Genomic DNA, 21,945 nt, shown 5'->3' with positions numbered 1-21,945 from the left:
AGCCCTTGGAGCCACCGCGCCACCGCACCTCGTGCACCCCGCGCACCCCGCGCACCCCGCGGCCACGGGAGGGGCTGGCGCCGCCGCCGCGCCAGCTCCCAGGGCCCCGCCCGCCCCCTGCCCGCCCCGCCCCGGCCCCGGTCCCGGCGGGCGCCCCCCGCGGCGCTGCCCCGCCCCCGCCGTCCCGCGCCGCCCCGGGCCCCGGCCCGCTGCCCGGCCGCCGGCCCACCTGGCGCAGCGCCGCCCTCGGAGCCCGCGCACCCGCGCACACGCGTGCACCCCGCGGCCGCAGGAGGGCCCAGCGCCGCCGCCCGCCAGCTCCCAGGGCCCGGCCCGCGCCGGCGCCCGCGCTCTCGGGCGGACTCCCGGCCCTCCGCGCCCTCCCGCCCGGCGATGGCCCCGCTCGGATACTTCTTATTCCTCTGCGGCCTGAAGCAGGCGCTGGGCAGCTACCCGATCTGGTGGTGAGTGAGCCTTCCCAGGGTTCGCCCCGGCCTCGGTGCGGCCCCGCCGCCATCCCCTCGGGCAGGGCCCCGCGGTGGCCCGGAGCCCGCGCCCTGTGCCCTCGGCTCCGCGGGCCGCGGGCGGGTTGTTTTCCTTGGCGGCCACCTTCGACTTGTTCGGGCCGGGGCTGGGACGCGGGTGGCGGAGCTTCCGGGGACACTGATCCCCTCGGCCTCGAGGGGCCCCTGGCGTCGGACAGGGCGGGCAGTGGGCTGGAGAGAGGCGGGAAGAGGGTCCGCACAGATGGCACGAACGCCCGGGCAGCCCGAGGCCAAGAGAAGCGGGGAGCGCGAGATCCGCCAGAGACTTTCCGTAAGGACCGTCTCTCTCTTTCTCTCTCACACACACCTTAAAACAAAGTCAGTGAGACAAGACCGAACAGCTCGGGGTAGCGCAGTTACGTAAAGACAGCGGGGACCGGCCGGGAGTGGCGGCGCACTGGGGCCAGAACCCCGCCCTCCGCGCCTCCCGCCGCTGTCCGGCCCTGGTGTCCCCAGCGACCCTCTCTGCGGAGCCCCTGCCTGGACCGCACTGGCGAGGAGGGGCTGCTCGAGAGGTGAGGAGGGAGAGAGCACTGCGTTTGAGGGCCCCTGAGTGAGAGGCCCCGGGAGCCCACACCTGAGGGCAGAGGCGTTCGGTCCTCCGCCGCAAACAAGGCGCATTCTGGGGAGATCTCCTAAATCTGGCAATAGAGGTTCAGATAACCAAGGAAAAGGTCCCGAGGTCCTACTGCACATGTCATGGGGAGAGAGGCTCAGGGTTACCCTCCCTCCGGGGCATGTAATTCGGCAGAGCCCCCACAGGCCGGGGTCACCCCAAGCCCCCACGGCGCGGGGATGATCCGAGATGCCCAAGATTCGGCGGATACAACCGCAGGGGACGCGGGCGCCGAGGGGCCGGGGCGCGCGACTGGAGGAGACTCAGAGTTGGAGAGAAGCGTCCCCACATGCGCGCGCGCGCACACACACACACACACACTCCCAGGAACTCTCTCCGACGGCTTGCCTGGAATTATAATAATTACGCCGAGGGGAAGGGGGGAGACCGAGCAAGTCGAAGTACATCTAATCCGATAATAATTTTTCACTTCGAGATGGTTCAGGAGCGGGGGCGCCGGGGGTGGGGGCGCGGATCCAGGCGCAGCGGGGCGGGAGGGCGGTCCGGGTGGGGCCAGGGCCTGGGAGAGGTGGCGGGGCGGCGGGGACGCACTTCGGGAACCCCCGCGCCCTGGCACCGCGCGCCTGGCACCGCGTGATACCTGCAGCGCCCGGCCGCCTTCCCGAGCGCGGGCTGCGACGGGCGTGCCTCGGGACGCAGGGCGGGCGTCCGTGTCCCCGCCGGCCGTGAGAGCCAAGGCGAGCGCGTCCGAGAGCCCCGCGGCCGCCCGCTCCGCACAGGCTTCTAATTAGAACGCGCCGCAGCGTTCCTGGGCGCGGGAGGAAGCGCCCTCGCCCCCGCGCTCCTCCCGTAAAGACGGGCCCTGTCACCAGCCTCCTGGCTACCTCGTGCCTGGGAGCTTTGTCCTGATGGGCCTGCGAGTCCGTGGCCCCGGCTCCGCACCCTGTGCCACCTTTTCCCTTGGCCAAGTGCGTCCGGTCTGAATGGACCCCGAGACGTGAGCACCGGGTCCTCCAGGTGAGCGGGGAGGGGCGTCTCCCCCCACCCCTCGCCCGGAGACCCACCCAAGCAGGAATCTAGAGCAGCAATTTGGCCCCAGAAAGAAGGGTATGCGTTGACCCCCACTTCGCTCTCGGTGGGGTTCTGACACCCAGCTGCTCTCCCTTCCCTGAGAAGTGTCTCCGGTGGGCACCACCCCCGGACTCCCTGTGGAGAGCGGCTTCCCTCCGCTCCCTCCTCTCTGCCCCCGAGGCGCCCTGGACAGTGAAGGATGCGTCTCTCCACCCACACAGGCGGAGTGGAGGGGCCTCACAGAAAGAAGGGGGTTTCACCGCACTGGGACGGCTTTCTGTGCCGGCCCCCTGGCGGGACTCCCCACAGGTGGCTCCTCCTTTCTCCTGCCCTCCCCGCCCCAGCCGGCCTGGGCAAGGCTCTCTTTATAACTTCTCACCTTCACGCTCGGCCTGCCTAATTGGTTGTTCTGTTTCACTCCCTCCCCAAAATGAAGTGCCTGCTGCTGCGGCCACGGTGGCCAGCACCTCGCATATGAAAGTGAAAGTGAGGGGACTTCCTCACCTGGAGGGGGAGGAAACAGCCCAATCAGAGTAGTCAGGCTTTTGAAGTTGGTGTGGCTCTCGGTGGGAGAGTGGGGGGAGAGAGGAGGTGTCGCTGGGGCAGCACCCTGCAGGGATTTGAAGGGCCACCCGCCTCCCAGGACCATCCTGGAAGTGTCCTCCACTCACGAGGTCTGAGGGAAGGTCCCAGGGGAGCCGCAGAGAGGGCCCTAAGACCAGAGCGCTGAGAGCTGAGGAGCCTTCCGAGAGCACATGTTCTTGAGAGCATGTGTTCAGGGTTCCTCACGTGACAGGTGGCAGTGGGGACCCAGAGAAGGGACTGAGGCCGGGGCACCTGACACAGCGCAGCGTAGCTGAGCACCAGCATCGCCGGGCCACGCACTGCAAACCCGCAGCGGGGAGGCCCCCACTCCCCTTACAGGCTGGGTTCTTGTTAAAATAGAGCTGGAGACCGGAAGGGCCCCTGTGCACACAGGACAGGCGTCAGGGTGGGAGGACACAGGGATCCTGGAGAACAAGACCAGGGTCCCAGGAGGAAGCCTGGCTTCTTCCCGCTCCTCACGGTGAGCCAGGCCCCACCAGGCTGCACTGCCGCCTGCCACCATCTCCTGCCTCCGTTCTTGCCCTCCCTCCCCAGGCTTCACACCCGCACTGCCACCAGAGTTACTGCCCCAAGTGGCCACCGCTGCCCTGTCTCCCCTAGCACGGAGAGGACCCCTCTTTCCTACTGGGACGCCCCTCCTGCCGCCCGGCAGCACAGAGGCATACCTTGGAGAGGACCTCACCCCAACAGCACTCGCACGAGGCCATGTCCAGCCTTCTCTTGCCCCTGGGCCGGCTCAGCGGGAGGTTCTCCCTGGTCCCCCCTCCTTCTCGGCCTCCTCACCCTCCTCCCTAACCCCCTGCCCCGCACGAAGACGCCCAGCTCAGAGCCTGTGTCCAGCCCCTCTCCCCTTCTGGCCCCCAGAGAAGGCCAACCGACCCCTGGGCTTCCAGAACATCCTCTACATGACCTTCCCTGAGGCCAGGCTTCGCACTCGGTGTCGGGGCAGGACACTTGTCTGTCTGTCTGTGTCTCTCTGTCTCTCTCTCTGTTACCTCTCTCTGTCTCTACCTCTCTGCGTCTGTCTGTCTCTCTGTCTATCTCTGTCTTTCTTTGGTTCTCTCTATCCCTGTCTCTCTGTGTGTCTGCCCGTCTCTCTCTCTCTGTGCCCATCTGTCTGTCTGTGTCTCTCTGTCTCTGTCTTTCTGTCTCCGTCTCTTCCTCTCTCTCTGTGTCTGTCTCTCTGTCTCTCTCTTCCTATCTCTGTCTCTGTGTCCGTATGTCTGTCTGTCTTTGTCTGTGTATGTGTGTGTCTCTTTCTGTGTCTGTCTGTCTCTCTATCTCTGCCTTTCTCTGGTTTTCTCTATCCCTGTCTCTCTATGTGTCTGCCCGTCTCTGTCTGTGTCCATCTGTCTGTCTGTGTCTCTCTCTGTGTCTGTCAATCTGTCTCTCTGTCTCTGTGCCCCTGAGGCTGGGGATGGCTGCAGCTAGCCTATAAAACTAGAGAACTCTAGACACCAGTTTGACTTCCCCGTGTTGTAGGATCTCGGGGTGCTGGGCATGGCGCTGCCCCACAGAACCACCAGTGGACGTGCTTTTGTTGAGGCACAATGTCATAAATGCCCGCCAGTGAACCATACACAGTAGAAAACTTGTTTTGTACAACCCATGAATCGAGTCTCCTTGTCTTGATCCTTTGAAAGCTGCGATAACCCTCCTCCAGAGCCCAGACCTTGCTCTCCCTCCCGTCTGGCCCCTCGGACTCGGCCCCGAGCACATGGGGTCCAATCTGGGGCTCCGGGGCTGCAGCATTTCCCAGGCCGGCTGCCCAGTGGTTTACTGGGCTTGTTGTTGTTTTTAAAAATGATCTTCTGTTTTATTTGTGTAAACCTGTTAGAGTCCTCTGTGCAGGAGAGCAGGAGGAGTGAGAGCAGCCGAGGAGGACCAGTGTGAGAGGGGCCGTAAGATCCACTTTCCATCTCCAGCCTGTGGGACGGGCACCCGGTGCCACTGTCCCACCTGAGTGGCCAGCACACAGAGGGCAGGCCCGGAGGTCCACAGGCCAGAGCCCATCCTTGGACGGTGGCCCACGAAGAATTAAGAACAGAAATTGAAAATGGGTGTTTGGACATGCCTGGGCAGCCACACGCCCCTGCAGCCATTTTACATGGTTTATAATAATCGATTGGAAGTTTAGACAAACCCAAAACCCAGGTCTTCCTCTAGGTGGTTTGAGAAGCCCTCACAGCAGGCAGCCCCCGCAGTGCCTGAGAGGGGCTGGCCTCGGGGACCACCAGCCCTCCTGACTTCACCACCCTGCACTTGCTGACCAGGTTTTTGAACCAAATGTGAGAATTTGTACTTCCCTCTTGAGTGTGTTGGGGACTGGGGCCCCCATTGTTGAGGAGCACTGGGCGAGGACCCCACAGCTGTTTGGCGCATCTGGGAGGTGGCCGGGCTTCCTCGAGCCTCCAGGGGAGGCTGCAGGCAGATTTCCGCTCAGGGCAAGAAAGGCTGCTTGGGTCCCTCACATTGGTGCTTGCGAGGTAGTGAGCTGCCCGTCCCTACAGGCGTAGAAACAGAGGCCAAGGAAGGGACAGCCCATGGATGCCTCGGCACCTGAGAGTCAAGGTTCACAAGGCCCGCTCCACACCCCCGACCCGCGTCCTCCCGTTGAGGCCCCTAAACCCCACCAGGTGCAGTTTGGGCTCATTTGGCTCAACAGTTGGGTCAGACTTGCCCTGCCTGAGTGGAGGGTCCCAGGTAGAGCCTCGCAGAGAAGACCCCACTGCACAGACAGCATGCCTGACCCCACCCACCTGCCTGCATGCCCCACACTCCCCCAGCGCCGCTCGGCCGGGCCCAGGGTCCCCACTCCTCGCCAGGCTGGGGGCCGCCCACTCCCCGGCCCTGCCTCCTTCGAAGAGATGGCACAGGCACAGCACTGCGTCCCCACTGTGAGTTCCGTGGCCCTTCCTCCTCCCCTCTTGGCCCTTCACCCCTGGAGGTTGCTGGGCGAGACTTTGCTGAACAACCAACGAAGGAATGAAGGAATGAACGAATAGGATCTTCTCTGTGAAAAGCAGATGCTGTGTCAGATGCCTGGGCTGGGGACGCGGGATGCAGGGCAGCACTGCCTCGGTCTCCCTCCCAGCCTCCCCAGGTGACACCCCGGAGGTGTCTGGCGCTTTGGCGCGGCCACATTCCTTCCCCGACAAGACGTGCGGCTGCGTCGGAGCCGGCAGATGCGTGGCCGCGGGCACGGGCCTCCGCGCCTGCCGGGACTTGCTGAAGTATGTGTCAGTAATCCCGCGCGGCCGGGGGGCGGGAGGGGTGCTGGCGGCTGCAGCAGGGGCAGGGAAGAGGTGGCCCCCAAGCTGCGACCGGGACCTAGAACCCCTCCCCGTGGGCCTCCCAGCTCCTGGGGAGGGGTCTTCAAGGCAGAAGAGAGTGAGAGCCAGGAGGCTGCAGACCCGCTGGGGGCCCCAAGTGTGGGTGGAAGGGGAAGTGAGACCTGGGCAGCCTCGAGGCAGGTCAGCACCCCCCAAGGAGCCTGGCTCCCTTGTGGGTCCTGGACAGCTCCATCCAGAGAGGACGGAGCCCACCAGTCAAGCCCGGCAGCCATTGACCAATGGGCCAGCCACCCTCACATTTGGCTGGGGCTGAGCATGGGAACCTCCCTCTGGCCATGGAGAGACCCCATCTCACAGACAGCAATTCGAGATGGGCCAGGGGCCTCTCTCTCACCGATGGGGAGACCCTCGGGACCAACCAGGACCTCTGTCTGCAGAGACCTCCCAGGCAGGGAGGGCGGCACAGCCTCCTCATCTCCTTGTCCCCCAGGCCTGGGCAGAGCTCTGCGCCTGAGAAGGACAAGGGAAGACGTGGCCTTGCCACCCAGGTTGAGGGGTCTCATGGCCCAGATGTGAATCAGGAGGGCGCTGGGGAGGAGGCGGACGGCTCCAGCGGCTTGCAGGCTGGGGCGCAGGGTGCTCCCTGGGGGAGGTGGCCTGGGATGACGTGTGGGGAGAAGGTGCCCCCAGTCATGGAGCCAATGGACCCACCGCACGCACTGCTCACCTCCCCCTCCGGGAGCCTTGGATTGCATGTGGTCCCACAGCCTCCTGACAGATGGGGAAACTGAGGCCCAGGAGGGGAGAGGCAGAAATGGTGAAACAAGTGAACCACAGGGCTGGCGCCCCCGTCCTGCGCTCCAGGTTTGTGGAGCCCCTGCCCAGAGCCACTCTCTCCTTGAGAACTGCTGAGGCCCTGCCCATCCACAGTAGCATGCACTGCGGGCAGAGCCACCCTACAGTGCACGGTGCCTGGCGATTGCTGGAGTTTACTGCAAAGAGGCTGAACCAGGGAAGCCCAGGAGCCCGCCGCCCTCAGGACCCTCGGGAGCAGGGTCCAGGCGTGAATCCTCTCTGGCTCGCATCCTCCCGGAGGAGCTGGCAGGAGGAGGGCCTGCACCACGGCCCCTCGCTCCCAGCCTCCGTCTGTGGGGGCGGCTCCTGTCCTCAGGCCCCACTCCAGTTAGGGTAAAATCCGTGGGTGAAGTTCCTAGGCACGGGGCCCCGCCGCCTCCTCCCAGAGCGTCACAGCGCGGCCTCCGCACCTTCCCAGCAAGATGTCTGGCAAGGCGGCGGGGATCCCGGCCCTGCGACAGGGCGCGCCTCAGCAGGAGCAGTGCGGGCAGGAGGACGGAGAAAACCATTAGCGCTGGGGCGTGGGTGTGGCCACAGGCTGGGACCGGGGCCCGGGGTCCGCTTTCCAAACTGCAGGAGCCCGTTCTGGGTGAGGGTGATGCCCTTGGGAGCAAGTTACTGCTGTAAACTCGGCCGACAGCAGGACTCACGGACGCGCCATCTTTTGGGACTGACCCAGCGGCTTCCTGCTGCGCTCCTGCGTCTTGCCCACGTGATCGCGGATGCGGCGGGAAGCCTGTGCTCTGCCTCTGACGGCTCGCGGCCAGTCTCTGCCCTGCTGGGACCTTCACACCCGAGGAGGCGCTGGCAGCTGCTCAGACCCGTGGCGTGGATGCGCTCGCCTGACTGCTGGCCCTTCTGCTGTGTGGACGGCCCTGCGAGAAGGGCCTCGCAGAGCTGGGATCTGGGGTGAAGACCAGAGGGAGGAGGGCTGGATCTGGGGCAGGGCTGCAATCAGTTTGGGACCCTCTGGTTTTGAGGGGCCTGCGGGACGTCCGATGTGACGTCCAGCTGGGCGGTTAAAATTCAAGCCCCCGGCCGGGCATGGCTGAAGGTAGACCAGGATGTCTCCTGGGACGGCCTGCACCACGGGGTGGGCGGTGGAATGGAGAACTCCTGACGGGGGAGTCTTGCGGCCAGGTGCAGAGTGAAGAAAACGGACCCAGCAAAGGCAGGCCGGCCTCGGCATCTCCGAGTGCCCTGCGGTCCCAGGACCAGCACTGGCTCCCACGTCAGAGACACGGGGTCCCCAAGGTGGGGTCGGGACCTCCCAAGACCCAGACAGATAGGATTGGGGACTCATGACGGTTGCCCTCCCCCAACCCCTGCGCTCATTTGGACCGGGGGCAGGAGTGTGGCCACCATCGGGCCACGACACTACTGTCCTTCATGTGAGTGACCCTAAGGCAGGACCCTCTCTCTGCCTGTACCCCAGTGAAAGGTCAGCGTGGGCTCCTGGGAGCTCCCGAGGCTGGGTCCACGCCTGCAACCCCTCTCAAGGACCCCTCTTGGCAGCACAGCACAGAGACCCTGGGTTTGTTCCCGGGGCCTGGGAGCGGCAGTCAGCGCCCTGCCAGGACATCCCCTTCCAACCAGCTGCTTCTGGGACTCTCCCTGTCCCCGCTTCCTCCTTATGTCACCACCATGCTCTCTTTAGGATCATCCCACCTCTGGAGGGGAGACGTGGGGTCTGGCCCCATGATCTTGCTCATTGCTGGCTCTCGGACATGGCTGGGGAGTGGGAGGCTCAGCCCCGTGCAGACACATGGGCCATGGAGGGCAGGGCCCCGCTCCTGACCTGCCCCACGAGGACACTGAGCATCAGCCTCCCAGACCCGTAACTGAACCTGCATTCTCAGGGCAGCGCCAGAAGTCCCCAGAAGCCTTCGGCCCCCAGGAGCAGGAATCGGAGGGAAACCCTGACCTCCAGACCAAAGGGCTTGGACTGAAGAAGCCTCGGGGGCTTTGCGGGCAGGGCCTCTGGAGTCCCAGGACTGGAGCCAGATGTGCCTCAGCAACCCCAAACCGTGGCTCCTTGACAGTAGTGGGCGCCAGAGCCCTGCTAGGCCCGTCGAATTAGGGCCAGAGTCAGCCCCTGGACCTGTGTCCGACCCTTCCCTGTGGTGCACATGCCGCCTGCCCAGGCTGCTCAGAAGACCCAGCACTCACCCAGTCACCTGGCACGTTGGCTGGGGAAACTGAGGCACAAGGGTTCCAAGCAGGCCAGGGGCAGGTGGGGCCACCACACATGCCCTTGATGACGATTCTGTGATGGTAGTGGGGCCACGTGGAGTCCTGTCGGGCTCTGTGCCTGGGATAGTGGCAGCCGTGCATTTTGTGCATTGACGGGTGTGCATCTTACATGTTGTCGCGGACTGCGTGTGCATGTCTCCCAGAGTCACATGTTGAAGCCCTGACCCCAAGGCGATGGTGTCAGCAGGCGGGACCTTTGGGAAGTGATTAGGTTTGGATGAGGTCATGAGGGTGGAGCCCCCATGATGGGATTAGTGCCCTTGTAAGAAGAGGAAGAGGCTGGAGATGACTTTGTCTGCCGGGTGCGGACAGGGCAAGAAGGTAGCTGTTTCCAGGCCAGGGAGAGGCCCCACCACAACCTGCCCCTGCCGGCCCCCTGATCTGGGACTTCCCGGCATCCAGAACCGTGAGAAATAAACGTCTGTTGGTTAAGAGGCCCTGTCTGTGGCATTTGTTGCACAGCCTGAACTGACCGAGATGCACTCAGAAGCGCTGTCTCATGTGCTGATATTTATACGTTTGAGGGCATCACAGTGCCCTGGGGGCACTGACGTGCCAGAGCCCCGTCCCCCCTCAGTTCCACCCAGGGATGTTGGCCAGGTGTCTTCCTCTGAGCCATAGGGCAGGAGGCCCCTGGGGTGCCACCCATCCAGGTTGTGTGGGTTGGAGGGAGTCACACGGGGGCCTGGCCGGGTGGGGAACAGTCATTGATAAGCCCCACTGGGGTCACACGGTGATGGTGGCAGGGCAAGTGGGCAGGTCAGCAGCTGGGCAGTGACCAATGGCAGGTGGAGGCCCGAGCGATGCCAGAGACTTGGACAGAATAAATAACCAGCCTCCCCAGGAGAAAGGCCCCGGGACGCAGGGCCAGGGGAACGAGGCCAGCAGGGGCAAAGAGCTATCTGAAGGCCGCAGTGGCCGCCAGTGAACACGGCGGTGGCTCGGACCCTCAAGCTGCGCATTGAGGGGCTGCCAGCCCACCAGCGCTGCCCTTTGCACCTGGGCAGCTGGGAGACAGAAGAGAGGAGCTGGTGAGGGAGGAGGGGGACAGGGGCATGTCTGTCTTTGCTGTGCAGTGAGTGACCAGACGTGGTGGCTTCAGTCAGCTCAGGACTCTGCAGCCTGACATCTGGGTGGCTCTTCTGGGTTCCCTGCTCAGGGTCTCAGGAGGCCGGAATCAAACTCCTGGCCAGTGTGGAGAGGAATGTGCTCCCAGCCTGATGTGCAGTAGAGTCCAGGTCTGGTGCTGGGAGACCCAGTTCCCACAGGCTCGCAGGCCAGCAGCGGGTCATTCTCGGCTCCGGGAACTTTCTGGTCCGGGAACACGGGCCCTCCATCTGGGAGGGCCATCAGAGCTCAGGACCTCCCACAGCTCCAGCTCCTGCTGTGGCTGGAGGCTCTGCGGAGGCAGACAGTGTGGTTAGTTAGCTCGCGGTGGCCCCGATCCGCACGTGCAGCCCGCTGCGGACATCGCGGCGTCATCTGTCCGCCGCCAGGTCCCAGGGGGCAGGGGGGCCTTGGTGGATGAGGCAGGAGAGCGACCCTCCCAGTGCAGAGCCCTTCCCTGCCCCCAAACCCCGTGCCCTCCCAAAAGCCCGGGAGCAGTCGGGGGGCTCGGGGCCCGGGACGGGAAATGCAGTCTTAGTTGCCTCCCCCACTAACCACACCGCCTCCAGTTGTGAACAGAGGCGACAGACGGCAGCCACATCCAGTTCTGAGACGGTGTCACAGGAGAAGGTGGCCCTTCCATCTCAGACGACCAGATGCAGAGATGACAGGGTGCCATCGCGCCCGCGGCACACCGCGACCGTGGGGCTAGACAAGGAGACCAGCTCCCGGCTGGCGAGCTCGCTTCTTTCCGCCGCTGGCTTTGGGCTGAGAGGCCGCGGGCTCCAATCCCTGAGTCCACATCCCATAACTGGAGCCTCGTGGGGTGCAGGGCCACCCACCGCAGCGCTTGCCGAACTTCAGCGGCCTGGCTGCGGACTCCTTCCTCTGTTCTGGATGCGGCTGGAGCCCAGCCCACGGCTGGCACCTCCGCCTGTTTCCGTTCTGAGCATGTGGGGAGGCGTGGAGGACCAGGACGAGGACAGGCCCGATGTCCCAACACCTCTCCATTCAGGCCCCCGCCCCTCGCTGCCTCCGTCCCTAAGAGACCCTCCTCAGGCTGTGACTGGTCCCCCACACACTGGGCTTCTCCCCACCTCCCGGTGCAGCCCAGCTCTGGCCGAGCACCCTGCCCCCTGCAGAGCACAGGAGGAAGGAGGTATGTGGCCTAGGGATGGTCGGTGGGCACCGCCTGCTCTGCGGAAGGCAAATGTGTATCCTGGGGGGACAGGGCGCGTCAGTGTGGAGTTTCTCCTGTCTTTATTGAGATGTAACTGACACACAGCGTTGTGTAACTCCAAGGTGTACGAGGTGACGATGTGATGTGTGTACACATTGCGAAATGATCCCACAACAAGGTTAGTGGGCACCGTTTGGAATTTTTATGATTTTTTTAATGACCCAATTTATCCTTGAGGCCCAGCGGAAATCCAGGGCTGACGGCCCCCTTTGGCCCCTCATCTCCCTCACACTGACCCATCCCTGTCCAGTCTGATGGGAGCCCCCAGCCCCCCGCCCTCCTTGGGCAGGGTCTGCATCACCCAGGCCCCTTGGGCCGGGGCAATTTGAGGAACTAAGGGGGCCATCCGGTCCAAAGCGGAGGGGGAAACCGTAGAGGTGAGAGAGGATCCGGTGGGGCTGGTGGAGGCTGGAGCAGCTGGAGTGGAGTCAGAGCTGGCGGCCGGCGCCCTGGCCTCTCTGGCTCCACTCCTCTGGGAGGTGGCGAGCCAGGGCCTGCCCGGAAGGAGGGCCGGGAGGAGGCGGGGTGAGAGCTGACTCAGCACCCCAGGACCAAGCTGGGGAGAAGCTGCGAACTTGGGAGTCCCCGCCCGGCCTGCCCTGGAGCCGCAGCCTGGGGTGTGAAGGAAGCAGGGACGTGGGCAGGCAGGAAGCGGGGTGAGGAGGGCCCGGCAGGCACATGTCTGTGCTCCCCGAGGGAGGCCGTGGGGTCCTGGGGTGGCACCTCGTCCCCCACCCAGAGCGAGAATGACAGGGGCCAGCACCTTGGGACTGATGGAGCAGACAGACCAGGTCCCCCTCCCTCCTGTCTGCACTAAATGGCCCTTCTCTTTTCCACATGCTCTGAAACTGCACACACACGAGCCCATTCAGCCAGTGAAGGCAGGTCCACTCTGAATGGGGTTTCCTCTGGCGGACCCACTTCCCTTGTCCCCACTGGAGCCCGGCTGCTGGCAACAGAAGAGAAGGAGCAGGGGACCCCCTGAGCCTCAGGAGCCAGCCCCTCAGAAACGTTCCGAGACCAGAGTCGTGACGGTCACCTGTCCCCCGCGTTCCATCAGGAAGATGTTCAACAGCCAGAAAAGATGGGGGACAGGGACAGGGACGTCTGTGTGCCCACAAGTCACAGTTCACTCTGCCCAGCCTGTCACATGCCTAACCGGCTCCTGTCCACCTGTCTGCTTCTCTCACAGCAGGGGAGACCTCGGTCCGCTTTCCCCCTGGACATTTGGCTCGTCATTAACTACAGTCCACGTTTGTTTAACAAATCACAGCCCATGTGGGGCATCAGCATGTGGGCCAGGTAGACTGAAGTGGCCAAGTTCATGGGATGGAGCAGCCGGAACCTGTCAAGGCAGCTTCACTTTCAGTGACCAGTTCATCCTGGCTTTCAAACAGAAGCCCCTTCAGCCCCGGCCAAAGTGGGACAGTCAGTCCCCAGCCTCACCCACACGCCGGCCTCTGAGGCACTTCCACTGGGGCTCCTGGTGCTCCAAGGTGTGTGGATGGGAAACCCCTACCCTGGCTCCCACAGTCACCTCCCTGGCCTGGCATGGCCTCCAGGACCAGCCACGGCTGCCCTTTCTGGGTCTGAGGCAGAAGGAGCCTGTGGCTGACCAGCCAGGCCACCCAGAGAGTGGGGAGAGGTGGACTGTGAATTTCAGGAGGCACCAAGAAGCCGCTCAAGGAGCCTGAACCCGAGTCCCGACTCCCCGACCAGCTCCCGCGGATGATCCGGCTGCTGCCCTCACAAGGCCACCTCGACACTCTGTGCTTGGTTCTTGGGGCCCCTCACATGTCCCTCCACCATTCCAGATGGTGTCGTGCCAGCCCTCTTGCTACCGGCTCTGGGTCACATCTTGCCAGTGCCCATGCGGGGGGCACATGGCCTGGCGGGTGCACCCCCCAGAGGACTTTGTGCTCCCAGAGCCCATGGCACAGAGCCCCCAGCACCTGCTTCTCGCCAGGCGCAGGTGGCACGTGGGAATACACGGGATCACTGGGAGAGGTGTCAGGAGGCGGACACAGCTGCTGGCCTCAGCCTGGACGTGCAGAACCATCCACACGGCACACGAGTCAACACAGGCTGAGCGGTCGATGGGCGGGGACAGGTGATCTTGATTGCTGGGCCGGGTCAGGTCGTCTTGGCAGGTAGCGGACATAGAAAGGGGCTGGAGCAGGTGGGACAGGAAGCGGAGGTGGCGACCTTCTAAGGGAGAGCTGGGATCTGGGGTCTTTTGCCGTCGTTTCATGGGCAGGAGTCCCTCTGTGCCGTCGTGGGCAGCATGGGCTGAGAGTGGCAGGGGGCACGCAGCTTAGATGCAGCCTGTCTCCTGGTCCTCTCCACCCCTCCCTGCCTGGCCCATCTTCTCAGCCTCAGGCCTGGCTCTCGCCCACTCGCCGGTGCCCCTGAGGGCAGAGACTGCTGAACTTGACCTGCGGGCGGCCCCTCAGCCCTCATGCCCAGCCTTCCTCCCGTCCTGCCATCTGTCTGTTTGGCCTGCCCTGGTCCGTCAGGAAGCTGAGCATCCAGGTCAGGGCAGGGTCCCCCAGAGGCAGCCGCTGTGGTCTCCACTCAGACATCCGAGCAGGGCAGGTGCAGGAGAGCGAGGTGCAGACCACAGGACGCCCCCTGGAGAGGAAAGACCACAACTGGGTGAGCACAGACAGCTGGCCTTTCTGGAAAGCTTGGGGTCCTGGACCGCGGGGCAGGCGTGGGAGAAACCTGGGGAGGTCAGTCCTGGCCATGCACCTGGCCCTCAGTAGACTGCACAAGTAGAGAATAGACGAGTGAGGACCAGCCAGCCCCACTGTTGCATGCCAGACCTGGGACAAGACCCAGCCAGGGGCAAGGGCCGGCCTGTGGTATCTGATACGAGGTCGTGGCTGGTTGGTGGCTCATCGAGGCATTCAGACAAGCAGAAGACAGACAGAAGGGGGAGTGCGAGGGAGGAGTCAGACACAGGGTGGGGACCTTCGAGGGACCCAGGAGGCAGAGGGTCTGGTCTGGGGGTGTCAGGCCTCCCCCAGGATCAGGGACACAGGGGCGGCTGCCCATGGAGGGGAGGGGAGGCTCTGCTGGGGCATCTGCAAGGTGGGTGGACACTGCTGGGGACGACAGGCTTAACTCTGAGAGGTGACCGATGAGGAGGAGGGGAGTCCGGGAGGGAACAGCATGGCACTGTGCCTGGAAAGGTGGGACACACAGGTCCATGGCTCCCGATGTGGAGGCGCCCCATCTCCAGGGGCGGCCACAGCAGGGTTGGAGCGGCCGAGAGGAGCATGGGCCAGGGACTGGTGCAGACAGAGGAAGTGTGTGGGGCTGCTGTGGCCGGGGCGTGGGACCTGCGGGCCAGGGGAGTAGGGTGTGCAGACCCGGATTCCAGCAAGACAGCAGCAGCACCGGGTGGCCAAGGGCGAGGGCCTCATGGCCCAGGGTGAGGTGGCCTTTGAAGATTTAGAGGCACCGGGATCTGATCAGATCCAGAGAAGGAAGGATCATTTCTCTGGGAGACAGTGGTTCTCAGCTCCTCCACTCCCTCTGTGGCTGGGGGAGCAGGTCGGACTCAAGCAGGACCCAAAGGGCCACGTGAGGCGGGAGTGTGGGCTGCGGGGGGACACAGGGACCTCTGCCTGCCTTCTCGGGGTGCTCGGTCCTCACAGGGGAGAGGAGGCGCTGAACAGGAAGATCTGCTGGGGGTTCAGCTGAGGTGTCGATAAAGCTGCCGTTGCCTCAGTTTACCCCAAACAGAGGAAGGGGACACAGGTCTGTCTCTGGACTCCTGGAGCCAATGCAGGGGCCTGCCTGCCAGGCCGAGGGGCTGCACCCATGGGCCAGCTCGAGGAAGGAGGGGCCAGGCGCCCCGGGGGAGGGCGTGTGGGCAGCACCCGCTCTGTGCTCAGAGCCAGCAGGTCTCCAGCTGCGCACTCAGAACCCACAGGCGATGCCCCCTGGAAACACCCCCAGCTCTGCTTCTGGATCAGGGCTCACGCCTGCGTTCTCCCACAGCACCCAGGTCCCCGAAGCCCCTCCCAGGGGCCTCCGGACGGGGCGGTGTCTCCGTCGGTGGGAGGATTCCTCGCAGCAGGCCCGCACAGGGGCAAGGAGAGCGAGACGCAGAGGGATCAGGCGAGCTCTGCCCGCGAGACCCCACACTGTGTCCTGGGCTCTGCTCGCTGCCTTCTCGACCCCAGGGAGCGGCCCTGCCCCACCGCCTGTCACTCCATGCACATCTGACGTGCGTGTGCAAAGTCTGGGGTCCAGAGAGGGGACACGCTTCGTGTCCCCTGCCCCCCGTCATTCCATGTGTGTTTCATGTGTGTGCCAAGTCAGGGTCTGGGGTGGGGACAGGCCCCACCCCCCCCATCACTCCATGTGCATCTGACGTCTGTGTGAAGTCTTGGGTCTGGGGTGGGGACAGGCTTCCTCCACACGGAGGGACGTCTCACCCTGGCACGCACAAGGGCCTGAAGGATGGGGCCCTGTCGTCCTCCGAGGAAGGCCTTCCCTGGAGCAGGCCCGACTCCTGCTCCTGTTCCACAGGCCCGAGGGCAGCTCCCCCACTAACCTCCCGGTCCCCCTCCCCCAGGTCCCTGGCCGTTGGGCCACAGTACTCGTCCCTGGGCACGCAGCCCATCCTCTGTGCCAGCATCCCGGGCCTGGTCCCCAAGCAGCTGCGCTTCTGCAGGAACTACGTGGAGATCATGCCCAGTGTGGCAGAGGGCGTCAAGATCAGCATCCAGGAGTGCCAGCACCAGTTCCGTGGCCGCCGGTGGAACTGCACCACTGTCAACAACAGCCTGGCCATCTTTGGCCCTGTGCTGGACAAAGGTACAGCCTTCTGGGCGGAGGTGACAGCCTAGGGTGCCTTGGGTCAGAGCCAGCTTCCCCCTTGGCAGGGGCGGGGCAGACACAAGCCACTCTCCTGCTCTGCATGGTGTCCCACCTGTGCTTGGGCAACTCCAGCAGGTGGGCTGTGCTGCACAGGCCTCATTACCGCAGGCCTCTCCCACCAACGCGTCCTTCCCCACACTCGCCCGCTTGCAGGTGGGGTTCTCCTGCAGCTTGGGAAGGATGCGGGGTCATATAGAGATTCCTCCTGCTTCCCCTTCCCCAAAAGGGAAGGGCACCGTTCCAGGGGGACCAGGTCGACCACCACAGCCCTCAGCAGGAGCCAGGGCTTCAGGCTCAGGCGGCAGCAAAACACAGGAGGGCGGGCTGGGGGAGGGGCAGGGGGGTGCCCCAGAGGTGCACGCAGAGCTCTCCAGGGTCCTGAGCCAGGGGTGGCTGGGGAGAGGAGAGGGGGAGGGCTGGGCGTTGGTGAGCTTTGGGTGAAGAGCAGACTCCCACCAGCAATGCACAAGGGCTCCAATCTCTCCACGTCCTACCAACACTTGCCATATTCTGCCCTTTTTTCTTTTAACCATGCCAGTGGATGTGAAGTGGTATCTCATTGTGGGTTTGATTTGCATTTCTCTGGTGGCTAATGATGGTGAGCATCTTTTCATGTGCTTATTGGCCATTCGTATGTTTTCTTTGGGGAAATATCTATTCAAATCCTTTGCCCAGTTTTTAATTGGGTTGTCTGTCTTTTTATTGTTGAGTTGTAAGAGTTCTTTATATACTCTGGGTACTAGACCTTTATCAGACATGATTTGCAGATATTTTCTCCCATTGTGTAGGTTGTCTGTTCACTTTTGTGAGTGTCCTTTGATGCACAAAAGTTCCTGATCTTAGGGGGGAATCTTTAAAGTCTTTCACCATTGAGTATATGATGTTAAATGTGGGTTTTTTGTAACTGCCCTGTATCAAGTTGAGTAAGTTCTTTTCCATTCCTAGTCTGTTGAGTGCTTTGATCATGAAAGGGTGTCTGATTACATCAGATGCTTTTTCTGCATCAATAAACACGATCACATGGTTCTGCTCCTTCACTCTATTAATATGGTGCATTATTATTGGTTGATTTTCTTGTATTGAACTACCCTTGAATTCTTGCAATAAATCCCCTTGGTCATGGTGTATAACCCTTTTAATATGCTAGAGAATTTGGTTTACAAGTATTTTCTTGGGGATTTCTACATCAATATTTGTAAGGGTCTGCAGCTTCTTTTCTTACTGTCTTTGTCTGGTTTTGGTATCAGGGTAACGTTGGCCTCATAGAGTGAGTTAAGAAGTGTTTCCCCCTCCTCAATTTTTTGAAAGAGTTTGAGAATGATTGGTGTTGGTTCTTCTTTAAATGTCTGGTAGAATTCACCTGTGAAGATTTTCTCTCTTGGGAGGTTTTAAATTACAGATTCAATCTCTGTACTCGTTACAGGTCCATTCAGGTTTTCTATTTCTTCTGGAGTCAGTTTTGGTAGTTTGTGTGTTTCTAGGAATTTCTCGATTTCATCCAGGTTAGTCCTTCATTATTGGAGGAAAGTTTTGCCAGACGTAGAATTCTTGGTTGACAGTGTATTTCCTTCAGCAGGAACATGTCCTGGTACTCCTTCTTGCCTCAGTGGTTTCTGACGAGAAGCTGGCTGTCAATCTTATTGAGGATCCTTTGTGTATGACGAGTCACTTCTCTCTTGCTGTTTCAAAATTCTCCCTTTGTCTCTGTCTCTTGACAGTTTGATTAAAATGTGTCTCAATGTGGATCTCTCTGCGTTTATCCAACTTGAAGTTTGTTGAACTTCTTGGAAGTAGAGATCCAAGTCTTTTATCAAATTTGGAACTTCTTTGCCATTACTTCTTCAAATATTCTTTCTGCCTCTTTCCCTCTATCCTCTCCTTCTGGGACCCCCATGATGTGTATGTTGGCACATTTGATGGTGTCAGATGGTTTGTTCATTTTTCTTCATAATTTCAGTTGAGCTGTCTTCAGGTTCACTGATTCTTTCTTCTGCCTGCTCGACTCTGCTGTTGAAAACCTAGAGTAAATATTCCATTTCAGTTTGTGCTTGTCAGCTCCACAGTTCTTACTTCGTTGCTTTTTTATAATTTCTGTCTCTTTACTGATACCCTCTCATTGTTGAGACATTGTCCTCCTGGTTTCCTTTATCTCTTTCAGCATATATAGGACAATTGATTCAGAGTCTGTCTAGTAGGTCCAATATCTGTGCTTCCTCTGGGGTAGTTTCTGTTAATTTCCTTTTTCCCATGAATGATCTATACTTTCTTGTTTCTTTGCATTCCTTATAACTTTTTGTTGAAATTTGTACTTTTTGAATATTATAATATGGACACTCAGGAAATCAAATTCTTCCTCCTCCTTGGGGTCCGTAGGTGCTTGCTTGTTTAGTGCCTTTTCTAAACTATTTTTCATGACTGTACTCTTTGTCATGTGTCATCTCTGAGCCCTCTGTTTCTTTATCTGGTAGTTTCGCAGAGATTTCCTTAATACTCTGAAGCAAAAATAAATAAATGAAAGCTCCCTACTCTGCTGTGTTGCTCATGTGCCTCCATGTGGCCTTTGGGACCTGCCTCAGAGGCCTGCAAGGCCACATTCTGTGGGTTGAGACAAAGGCTCGCCTGGGTTCTAGGGTAGGGACACAGACCCCACCCCTAGATGGCATGTCAAGGTCCCCTTGTGAGATAAACATGAGGGATGGGATGTGTACCGGTGCAGCCACCTCCAGAATGTGCCATCCACTCCAGGATGGGCTGGTGGAGACTTGCTGGCTGAGGTGGGGCCCTGGGGACCACAGCTGAATGTGCAGTCAGCAGGGAGAATCAGCTGCCGAGGACCTGGGGAGAAGGTGGTGCCAGAGGAAGGCAGCTCAGACAGAGGCAGGGTGGCTCACATTTCACAGTCCTGCTGGGAGCCTGCAGTCCCAGGGGGTATTGGTGACAGGATGGCCAAGGCCACGCACCTCTCCCACATACCTGCTTCCCTGTCTTGGAAAGGGCAACCCCATCCTTCTGTTACTTAGGGTCGCCCATGGCACCTCTCCATTGTGAGTCCCATCAGCAATACCTTCAGTGTCAATGCGGCATCCGGCCACCCCCACCAGGCCCAGCTATCCTGACACCCTGCGTGATCACAGTGGCTCCCATGCACCTGCTCAAGGCCATTCCCAGTGTCCCTGCGGCCAAGAGAGTCAAGTCAGGCCACATCCCTCCTTCGCTCAGCCCCTCCAGGGCTCCCAGCTCTCTCGAATCCTCTGGCCCTGCTGCCTCGTTTTCCTCTTCCTCTCTGTCCGGCCTGTGCTCCTCTCCGGCCTCCTGGCTCCTTCCCAAACACCAAGCACAGCTCCATCCCCAATTCTTTGCCATCACATCTGTCAGCCTCCCTGTGACCCCTGCAAGGCCCACACTGGCTGCCTTGCGGGCACGTGGTCAGTGAAATGGGAGAAACAGTCAGCCCTGCTCAGAACCAACAGCAACCCAGCAGAGGAAGGAGGGAGGGCAAGAGAGTCAGGGAGGAAGATGCACTGGGCCCTGGACTACCGCGCATGTGGACGTGGGTCCTGAGAGGGAAGCTAAGCATTGTGTTGAGGGGTAGCGGGGACTGACAGCGTCTGTTTAAGGGCCTGTGTGACCTTGACCTGAGGTCGACTTGCTTCCTGGAGCATCAGCATTCCCCATCTACAAAATGGGAGAATGTCGTCACTTGACTGACTACGCAGAGCTGCTGGTCAGGGTAATTATGTGGCAGCTCCACGCAGGGACAGCTGTGCCGTGAGTGGGAGGGGTTAGGTCCACAGGGGATGTGGCACATTAGGCATGTGTGTGAGTGTCTATGCATGCATGTATGTGCATGTACGTGTGTTCATGTATGTGTGGGTGTGCGTGCATGTGTACATGTTGTGATGCACGTGTGTGTGAGTATGCACACATGTGTGGTGCAGTTGCTGCCCACAGGGGTCCTGTGCTGTGCCGTGGCTGGTGGTGGTGTGGGCCAGGGTGGCCTGTTCAGCCTGTGCACGGTGGCCCAGGGCCATCTGGGCTCCTGGCTCCCAAGCCCTGATGGGGGTGCTTAGGGATCCCACTCCCCGGGGGAGAAGGAAATGGCAGGATTTCAGGAAGAACGCAGGAGCCTGTCCCACCTAGAGAGGCCACCATCTGGGTGGTGGAGAAGGGCTGTCTCCAGGGGTGCAGGGAGGGAAATGTGGTTTTACTTCTGGACTCTGTTCTACCCCCTGGGCCACACGTCTGTCTGTGCTGTCCTGATTCCCACAGCTCCGCGGTAAGTCTGAAGTCAGTAAGTGGGAGCCCTCCACTCTGGTCTGCTCTTCCAAGATTGTTCCGGCTGTTCAGGGCCCCTTAGGATTCCACGTGCATTTTAGCATCAGTTCATCAATTTCTGCAAAAGGCCTTGGAATTTTAGGGATTGCATTGAATCTGCAGGTTGATTTGGGGGGTACTGCCATCTTAACAGTATGGAGTCTTCTGATCCGTGAACGTGGGATGTCTTTCCATTTGTTTAGGTCTTCTCTAATTCTTCTCAACGATGCTTTGTAGTTTTCAGCGTACGAATCTTGTACTTCTCTGGTTAAATCTATTCCTAAGTATTGTAAGTGGAATTGTTCTCAATCTCATGTTGCTGATGTACAGAAGTGTGACTGAGTTCTAGCATTGATCTTGTCCTCTGCAACGTTGCTGAAGTTTCGTCAGTTCTAACAGGTTTGACGTGTTCCTTGGGATTTTTATGTCATTTGCTAACAGAGACAGTTTTACTTCTGCCCTCCCACCTGGACATCCTCCGTTTCTTTTTCTTGCTCAGCTGCCCTGGCTGGAGCCTTCAGGACGATGTCGAAGAGCAGTGGGCAGAGTGGGCACCCTGATATCCTCCTGGTCTTAAGGGAACAGCTTTCAGTCTTTCACTACTGGCTGTGATGTTAGCTGAGGGCCGTTCTGTTCTTAAGATTCACAGATCTAGATGTGAGTTTCCTCATTCACATCAATAAATAGATAACATACAAGAGTTTGGATATAATGTCTCTTGGTTCTTTGAATTTTTTCTGAGTAATGTGTGCCAAAATCACAAGTGATCATCAAAAAGTTATGAAAATCTTTCAGCTCATGACTCAGTCAAGTCCTCTTTCATTCTGTGGGAACAAGGAGCTGCAAGCACCTGATTGGCACAGGTCTTGGGACCCAGTCGTTATGACGACCCCAGGGCTGGACATGTGCCCAGGGGGTCTAGTGGGAGCCGGTGGTCCTGGAAGGGGAGGCGGGAGAGGAGGTGAGGGTGCTCGGAGCCACCACACCATCTAAGGGCCTGCCCGTTTCCATGCCCCGCGGGACTCATGGACCTGCCTCGGAGACCCCTGGTGCACAGCATTGCCCTCCCTCCCACAGGCCCCTCCATTCTCTTCACATTCCTACGTTGGGTACCATCATCCTCGGCTCCAAGCTCACAGTCCCAAGCCCCGCCAAGCCCCTCGAGCACCTCCTTCGGGCAGCTGTGGGGTC

The 21,945-nt window shown here is 60.6% G+C and overlaps 1 protein-coding gene across 3 annotated transcripts in view; it reads left to right on the top strand.

Moving 5' to 3' along the window:
* Nucleotides 1–201: 201 nt before the first annotated feature.
* WNT3A (Wnt family member 3A) overlaps nt 202–21,945 on the top strand; it is a 42,065-nt gene continuing 20,321 nt past the window's right edge. For 2 of the 3 annotated variants that reach the window (XM_070233583.1, XM_023618338.2), the window contains exons 1-2: nt 256–464; nt 16,136–16,377. In XM_070233583.1, the coding sequence (XP_070089684.1) occupies nt 394–464; nt 16,136–16,377 (313 nt within the window). In that variant the 5' untranslated portion in view covers nt 256–393. Of the gene's footprint in view, nt 465–16,135; nt 16,378–21,945 lie in introns of all 3 variants that reach the window. The other variant, XM_070233584.1, reaches the window with a different exon arrangement.

Source organism: Equus caballus, chromosome 14 (genome assembly GCF_041296265.1).
Source record: "Equus caballus isolate H_3958 breed thoroughbred chromosome 14, TB-T2T, whole genome shotgun sequence".
Lineage (NCBI taxonomy): Eukaryota > Metazoa > Chordata > Mammalia > Perissodactyla > Equidae > Equus > Equus caballus.
This window is presented reverse-complemented; position numbering and strand designations above follow the sequence as displayed.